General features: G+C 30.9%; 1 protein-coding gene across 1 annotated transcript; it reads right to left on the reverse strand.

Annotated features, from left to right (window-relative positions):
• Positions 1-2,434: 2,434 nt before the first annotated feature.
• LOC125859879 (probable auxin efflux carrier component 1c) lies at positions 2,435-6,221 on the reverse strand. The gene is made up of 6 exons (XM_049539726.1): positions 4,614-6,221; positions 4,249-4,498; positions 4,057-4,142; positions 3,094-3,251; positions 2,633-2,709; positions 2,435-2,534 (listed from the first exon to the last, which is right to left on the reverse strand). The coding sequence occupies exons 1-6, from the start codon at positions 5,818-5,820 to the stop codon at positions 2,468-2,470; spliced, it is 1,845 nt and encodes a 614-aa protein (XP_049395683.1). The 5' UTR covers positions 5,821-6,221; the 3' UTR covers positions 2,435-2,467.
• Positions 6,222-9,219: the final 2,998 nt, after the last annotated feature.

The following is a 9,219-nucleotide window of genomic DNA, read 5'->3' on the forward strand; positions in this document are numbered from 1 at the left end:
AAATCATGATAATTGACAACATAAAATGTGTTTTGAAAAAGATACAAAAAGTTTCACTGATTCTTGAAGTTAATCTATCGTGAAAATATTATAAATTATGATAATTGACAACATAAAATATTTCAAAAATAAATACATATAAAAAAATTCGATTGATTCTTGAAATTAATCTATCATTTTCTATTCTACTATATAATAAAAGTGAGTTTATGATGGGACATTCTACTATTTACAAATGACTTAAAAATTATCTTAGTAAATCATTTACAAATGACTTCAAATATTTAAAAGATATCTAATAAAATAGGTTGACTCTCAGAATTCTATCAAGGACACATAAATCGGGATAGAAAAAATAACATATATGATTTTAAAATTACCAAAAGAGTATTATAAATAATAATAATTAACAACTTAAAATATCTAAAAGACATTTTAAAAGGGTTAATTTTGTAATTTTATCCATATCACATAAATTATGACAAAATGACCAGTAATGTAGGTTATTTGAAAGTTACATTAAAATATCATAAATCACAATAATTAATAACTTAAAACATTTTTTTTAAAAAAAATGAAAATTTAGATGACTCTCCAAATTTCATTTGTGTCACATAAATTCAGACAACAGAAATAACATATATTGGGTCCATTTTAATTTATTCGTCATAAATCATGATAATTGACTACATAAAATATGTTTTGAAAAAGATACAAAAAATTCCACTGATTCTTGAAGTTAATCTATCGTAAAAATATTATAAATCATGATAATTGACAACATAAAATATTTCAAAAATAAATACATATAAAAAAATTTGATTGATTCTTGAAATTAATCTATCGTTAAAAATTATGTATAAAATACAATAAATCGTGATAATTGACAATTTAAAATATTTATTAAAAAACACAAAAAAATAAATTGACTGATCTATTTAGAAATGACTTAACAAGATAAATCATTTACAAATGACTTCAAATATTTAAAAGATATATAATAAAATAGGTTGACTCTCAGAATTCTATCAGGGTCACATATATTGGAGCAGAAAAAATAACATATATCATTTTAAAATTACCAAAAAAGTATTATAAATAATAATAATTAACAACTTAAAATATCTGATAGACATTTTAAAAGGGTTAATTTTGTAATTTTATCCATATCACATAAATTAGGACAAAGTAACCAGTAATGTAAGTATATTTAAATAACTAACTATATTTTATCTGTGCCACATACATTAGGACAAAAAATAATAGATATTGGGCTCGTGCCCTGCACGGGCTCTTCGTCACTAGTATAAATATAAAAGAGGGTTTTCTTTTCTTTTTTTCTCCAAACAGCATCTATTTTTTCATTTTTTTCAATCCTTAATATAGCATCTATTAGTTTTAGCAAAAGAATAATATCAATATGGTGTAAAGGGAGAATTTTGCAGCCGTCTATATATTGCTTTCGTCTTCCTTTAGCCAAAGCCCTCACAAGTCATTTATGAAGAATATGCTTCTTCCGAACTTTCCAAAACTTTTATAAACCACCCAAACATAGATTCCCTTCTTCGTCATATCTAGAATTTTAAGTTTATGAATTTTTATATGTAAACTCATAACTTAGCCTCTTGATCCGCCTTGTTGACTCCCAAATCGTGATTTCGCCTCCGGCCCAACAAACAAAACCCTTATACCACCCCTGGAAAAGAAGGAAAAATTATATAAATACACAACTTAAAATATTATAATTTCTAAAATTTCTTATTATTTTAAGAAATTACATAAATACCCTCTTGAATACATCTCTATCCCCTCTCAAATAAATTCCTATCTTCTCAGATTCATCCCTATTCCTCTCGAATAAATCTCTATTCCCTCTTGAATACGTCCCTCCCATTAAGTATATTATTTGCAATGTGGACTACCAAAAAATATATCCGAGAGCAATAAAAAATTCAGAATTTTTGTAATTAAGAGCACTTTTGGAATAAGATGCAATTAACCCCAATATATAAGATTTCTATAAGTTATCCGAAAAAAGAAAGAATTAGAAGAAAAAGGACAAATTGTTCTATACGGGTAGTCGGGTACAAAGTCATAAAATAACAACAGCAATAATAAATTCCATAAACTAGGAATTAAAATTTTCATTTTTTTCCCGCTAATCAATAGACTACAAATTAAATTAAACATGATTTTACAACATAACTACTTACGTACCAAAGAGATAATCCATTAAAAGACATTTGAATGAACTAGGGAAAGTTATAATTACGTTTCAGCTAATTAAGCACAAATCTCTTCTTCTTCTTTTTTTCCTCTTCCATCTGCTTGCTTTTCCTTCATCACTTTGTTACAAACTAAATCTTTTCATTAACAAAACAAAAAAAAAAGGTGTGAGCTTTTTTTTCTCTCCATGCCAATGGCTGCATGCATTAATATTAATTTGCATGGAATTATAAGTCCCTCTTCAAAGTCCCATAAATATGTAATACACCAATGTAATCGGCAACGCAATCAACATCCCAAAAATGACACTGTGAACACAAATAAAATAACACAAAATTATCAATCGCAAAACTAATTAAAAAAGAAATTAAACACTATAAAAAGATGTTAATTAATTTATACTTACCCTGTGCTAAGAATGTCAGGATGAACGTTGTATTCCTTAGCGAAGACAAAAGGAACAATTCCTTGTGGTAGAGCTGCCTGTTAAAGAGTAAAAATCGATTGAACAACAATAATATATTCAGTATACGTAAAATTTCATAAACATTATACCTACCTCTATGAGGTAGAGAAGGTGTTTCTGATAAACCTTCGACTAAATTAGAAAACATTCCCTTTAGAAATAATTGTCGCGCAGCCTAAATCTTTTTATTTTATTAATAGAATTTACCCGTTCAAGCACAACTAGTAATTAAATTAATGAGTTTTGAAACTGTATGGGCTCGAAGCAGCCTTTTTATTTTGGTTAATTAATTTATAATTTAGTGGTAGGTCATAGTGGAGAGTTTGAAATAAAATAATTAACATAGCCATATTATTATAAATAAAGAAAAAAAGAAACAAGAATTAAGATTTGATGATGACCTGTACAATTGCCACGTGTAATAGAGTTCCACGAAGACCAACAGCAATGGAAGCAGCTGCCATAACAGCTGGACCTGTAAGGAATCTCACAGCCATAGCAAAAGATGCAACAGAATTTCCACATGCTATGATCCTTGGTTGCAAAGCCATGAACAGACCTGTCATCCATCAAAAATGTTTCATTTTTCTAACATGCAAAATATATACTATAACTTTTTCTAATTCCAACTTTATATACACTATAAACAAATATATATGAAATATATCAAATTTGGAAAAATGAAAAAGTGGCTATACATATCTCGTTTAAGTGCATGGCATCATGCACTAAGGGGACCATCATATTTTACTTCTAATTTTAGCGGAAAGCAATAACATTTGATGATTTCTTTCTATCAGTTCAAATTTGAATTGACAAAATTATTCGATATATATGTTAATGGGACGTAACAAATATTCATAAAAATCCATTGAAATGCACACAAATTAATAACTCTTGATAGACAAAACTACTCGATATCTATGTTGATGGGACATATCAAATATTCATAAAATCCATCGAACTGCACTCTCAAGTTTTGATGGACAGAATTACTCGATAAATATGCTAGTGAGACGTAAAAAGATATTTATAAAATTTGTCGAAATGCACACAAACGGACTCGAAAATCACACTATTAAAAAAAGCAAGTGCATGGCATCATCACATCCACTAGTGGGGTGTTACTACTAATAGTAGTAGTTATCATGATTGTAGCCATTTGAGAGAAATGAGAAGCATTGAGATGGGGTAAAGAAGATTTATTAATAAAAGAAAGAGAGAGAAACATGTTATGATGACCATACTATTGTGCTTTTTTGCACGCTCCCCCTTCTAAACAAGTACTAGTAATTTCATTGTACTAATGTGTGTGTGCACACACTAATGACCTCCTTGTGATCAAATAATGAAAAAGTACTCACCAAGACTGAACATTGCCATGCCAAGTCCTGCATCTGACAGTATAGATATGGACTGTGCAATTATAGCAGGCATCTTCAAATTCCATCTACATTTTTTTAATAATCAGAATATATATACCATACCAACACAAAAAATAAAATTTTAAAAAAAGCTCTATTTTTTTTTTAATGAATAGAAATTGGGAAACTAACCTGAATGAAACTAGAGACCAAGTGAGGCCAAACAAGCTTGAATAAGTGTTTGGATTCCTAATAAGTTTCCTCCAAACCATGATGAGTATGAGCCTAGTCATTACACTTGTTGGTGGCATTACTTTTGCTTTGTTTTCTCCAGCTTTTTCACCATCTTGATTGTTCATTTGATCAGCTCCATCTCTATTTGCAAAGCTGAAATCATCTCTCTCCATGTAGTTTTCTTGATTATTGTTCCTTTGCCCCTCAACTAATTAAGCATAAAAAGAATTAGAAAATGTTACTAACCGTGAGACTTCAGGTTCAAATCTCGAAACTATTTATAGTTTTACTGGACAGAGTTACTAGGTACGAAAAAAATTTACCTTTTCCAGGGGAGATAGGCACTCTCACATCCTTATTAGGTGCTGCAGGCTGGTCTAAATTAGCTGTATAATCCTGTCCTCCAAAAACATCAGAAACAGGAGAGTTACTTGAACTCCAAACAAACATATGAAGATCCTTGCCACCTTCTTGATCTCCTTTTTTAGCTGTATTCTTGTGTGCTTTGGTACCATTATTACTAGGTGAAAACATGCCAGGATTTGGTGCTGGATAATGAGTGTTACTATTACTCTGTGTTGGTGCTGGTGCTGCTGCTCCACCAAGATAATTATTGAATCTTGACTTCCCACTTTCTTCTTCATAATTTGAAGGTCTTGGAGTTGGCCCTCTTGAATTATTAGACATACCATAAACATCATTAGCACCAAAGTTTGAGTTTCTCCCAGCAGTACCAGCCACCATTGAGTAAAAATCAGTATGATTAAAACTAGACCCTCTTGGTGTTGGATTTCTTGATGACTGGAGAGAGTAAATCTCTGCATTTGTCAAATTGGATGGTCTTGGTGTAGTAGAAGAAAATCCTCCTGACCTTCTTGAAAATATGTCAGACCTTGAGGCATTTGATTTTCTTACAGTAACATGAAGCTTTCCATCTTCTTTTAACTCTGCTTCAGTCTCTAAAACTTGTCTACCATCTAATGACATGACATCAGAATCAACATGAATAGATACAATTGAACCAGCAGTATCAGGAAATTGCTCAGAAATTAGCAATCTTGCACCTCTAAACTCAAACATAAAAAGCATCAAAGTGTACCAAATGATACACTGTAATACAACAATTTGCACCATTAAACTCCCAGAGAATTCACCATACATTCCTTTTAACAAAGGAATACCCATAACTAAAGTATTTGGAAGAGTTGATAGTGAAAAAAGTGTAATACTCCATTCCAAACTACCCCTTTTGCTTACATTAGCCCAAACAGCAAGAACCCCAAGAACAATAAGTTTCTGCAGAGTATCTGCAGCAATGAATCTTATGTTCATAGTGTAAGGATTATTAGCAGCTATAAAGTGAAAAGATAGAAGTGGAACTGCAAAAAGTGCAACAAATCTGTTGATTCCAGAACACTGATCTGGTGAGAAAATCTTCCACCACTTAACAGAGCCATAAGCTAGTATCATAGCTACATAAAGTGGAACAACAGCAGTCATAACATGGTAGAAATCAGATAAAGTTATCATCTTTGCTAAGTTCTTGAAATACCCAAATCAAGAAAACAGGTTTGCAAGTAGTAAGAAAAAGAAAAGGAGGAAATGGGGTTGGTAAATATAAGCAAAGAGCATGTGTTTTGGTTTATGGGGTTGTGGGGATTTTGCAGAAAGAAGGAATATAGAAAGAATTAATATACAGCTTTGAGAATTGGGAGCAAGCTTGCAGTCTCCAAAGCAAAGGGGGGGATTTTTCTAATCTATATTTTTTGCCCTTTGTTGTTTTCTTGTTTGTTTTGAGGTGTGTTTGGATTTGAAAAGAAAGAAAAATGGTGTGTTAGTAATTTGCTAAATGGCTCTATCTTCAATGGTTCACAGAGTTGTGTAGAGAAAAAGCATTTTGGTTGGAGGTGGTGTCCCTATAAGTACTTGTTTGCCGGAGCTTTCTTTTTCAAGTCATTTTCTTCTTGTTTTTGGCTTTTTGGCTCATGGCTTGTTCATGGGCTACCTTTTTTCTCTAAATAAATTTCTCGGTTTCAATTTGTTTGTCTGATTATTTGATCTAATACGAAGTTTAAAAAAGTGTATAAAACTTTAGAATCTTTGTATCTTAAATTAAAGATATATTGAATCTACCATAATATTTGTGGTATTAGATTTGTCATGTGGAAAGTTAAAAGTAAAAAGTTATCGAAAAAGGAAAGAAATATTCTTTTTGAAACTGACTAAAAAAGAAAGCAAGATAAACATATTGAAACGGAGAGAGTAATATAATTTGTATAGAGTCAAAAGTATATTCAAACCTCTCTATAATTGTCATTCTCTATAACAATATTTCGTTATAACAATAAAATAATATGAATAAACTATATTGTTATAAAGAGATTTTACTTTATTTATTTTTGCCTTTTGCCCTTTTGTCAAGGCATGCAACACTCTGATGCATGTGAAAATGATACAAGGCAAAGGCAAAGGCAGTACTGTATTGCTTGCCCCTCACTAATAATAAGTTCTATATTAATGTAAAAAATAAAATCATGTATTTAGGTTCTGAAAATGGTGAATCTTTGAGGCCTTGATGGGGCATTGTGACAAGAACATGAGCTAAGGAACAACAAGGCTGTGGTGAAATTAAAGGTGCATTTTTGTGGTGGACCTGTTTGGTTTGTTCATTTCTAGTTTAACCCATTATTCTAATGGATATGCTCTATATGATCAAAAGGTTAAGGGAGTGTTTGGTTGAAGGTATTAACGGTTTAAAAAATCACTTAGAAATAACGTGAAAAACTAAATGAATCATACACATTAGTTGACAGATTGTATTTAGGTCAAAATCATACACTGACACCCTATAAAATAATCGAGAGTTTGAGACAATCAAAAATAAAAGTATAAAAACTAAGTCTTAAGTCAAAAACTCTATACATCAAATGGTATAAATATAATCTATTAATTTACTATTGAATTTCAATTTATTATAAGCCATTATTCTCATGGATGTGCTCTCTTCTCTTTATATGATCAAAGCCATTATTCTCATGGATGTGCTCTCTATATATGATCAAAGCCATTATTATCATGGATGTGCTCTCTATATATGATCAAAAGGTTAAGGGACTGTTTGGTTGGAGGTATTAAAAGACGCTTTGATGATTGCTTAATTTATTTTAGTGCAAACCACACGAATGGTACGTAGTTGTTAGATATATTCCTACACTCCTGCTATATATAACTTGACAATCGAAAAACTCAGTGTCAAATTTTTGCCCCTTCGAGTTGGCCAAGGCCTACATACCCTTGATAGGAGAGGGTTTGATAATCAACCTACTTTGTCAAGAGGTGGCAAAAACGCAACAACCTTAATCTATTACTTAACATATACCACTATGTAAATATATTATTTTTCATAGTTCTTGAAAAGATAATTATAATAAACATACAATTCTTGAGATGGAAACTCCATAGAGTTCACCAACTTAGAAGTGAAAGGTGATTGGCGGCTATGAAATAGTAAATGTTAGAGATAATTAATGGTAAAATAATGTCCTAGATGTTATAAAGGCAGAAGCATGCGTTGAAATGAATGATGAATAGTAGTGGCAAATTAGGATTAGTGTGTCATAACTCTCTTGGACTCCCAAAAACAAACATTATGTTTAATTTGCACAAACTGCTATATATTGGTCTTAGGAATAACCCATGGTTATGTTTCCCATGGACTACAAAAGGGCAATACATTTCTCTACTCGGGTAATGTCATCAGCTTGCGTACGTCTCAACTATTTTATAAAAGTATTTTTGGTATAATTTATGAATTTTATCGATAATCTTTAATTCAAAAATTTTGTAAATATCTGATTGTAAACTCAATTACTCTTCTTATTGAATATAATTTGCACGTACAAAATTATTGAATTCGGTAGAATCGATAGTTTGGCTCTCCTGAATATAGGTGCTTTTGTCTCTTTTCATTCTTTGCCCTCACCCTTTTGTCTGAGGTTTGGTCCGCTTAGGTTCAAATTTGGATTTGTTACTTTACAAGAAATTGCGTGCTCTTAATAGAATATTTAGACCAATCTTTTGGGATTTTTTATACATAATTTAAGTGAAGATGAAAGTTTTGAATTTCTCAATTTTTTTGTCATCTACCTCTAGTAGACAACTCTGTCTATTCTTCTCTTTCCTCCTCTCATGTTACTGATATCTATGTGTCCTATATATTCACACACACATTCATTGTAACATGCTCATACATACATATGTATATGGTTACTAAGTAATGAAATTAATTTGTTGCAAAGTAATCAGATTAATTAGCATAAAAGAACTTCAAACCCAAAATTTAGGAATAAATAACATCTATGTTGCTTATGGTGTGTGGCAATCAAATGAAAAACTTGAAATTACTAATGGAACTGGTAATAAATGAACTATGTGTGTCAATGTAATTGTTTGGGCCTGTACGTTGCAATGAAAAAAGCCCTCTTGTACTATGTTTAATGTGACATGTATATTTAATATTGTTAGCTAGAAAAAATATTTAATTACTCCTTCAAATGAGCTAGTCTTTGATTCTTGCCATTATAAATCAAACCTATGCCTAGCGGGGTATAAGTTCTTCAATGGCGAGGAGCATAGCTTGTAAGATAGTATGATGAGAAAATACAAATTCATGCCCCACGAAAAAGTTATTTGCTCTGAGGGGAAAAAAAATTAAAGGTGTTGACAAAACAGGGACAAAACTGCAAATACCCAAGAAGAAGAAAAGGAGTAAATAATGGTTCATCAGTTAGTTTTCTGAAAGGAAAAAAAGAAAACATTGGAATGTAATAAAATCAACAAAGAATGAAGAACCATTTTAGTTTGTTTCAAATGTTCACTTCCATTGTCCATATAAAGAAAGCATGCAAATATTAAATACTATCATATGCA

This window comes from Solanum stenotomum, chromosome 3 (genome assembly GCF_019186545.1).
Source record: "Solanum stenotomum isolate F172 chromosome 3, ASM1918654v1, whole genome shotgun sequence".
Taxonomy (NCBI): Eukaryota; Viridiplantae; Streptophyta; class Magnoliopsida; order Solanales; family Solanaceae; genus Solanum; species Solanum stenotomum.

Coding starts and splice junctions, on each gene's coding strand:
- LOC125859879 (XM_049539726.1), bottom strand. CDS start 5,820: ATGATAACTTTATCTGATTTCTACCATGTTATGACTGCTGTTGTTCCA. Junction 4,143..4,248: donor TGGTCTCTAGTTTCATTCAG/GTTAGTTTCCCA, acceptor AAAAAAATGTAG/ATGGAATTTGAAGATGCCTG. Junction 2,535..2,632: donor CCTGACATTCTTAGCACAGG/GTAAGTATAAAT, acceptor TTGTGTTCACAG/TGTCATTTTTGGGATGTTGA.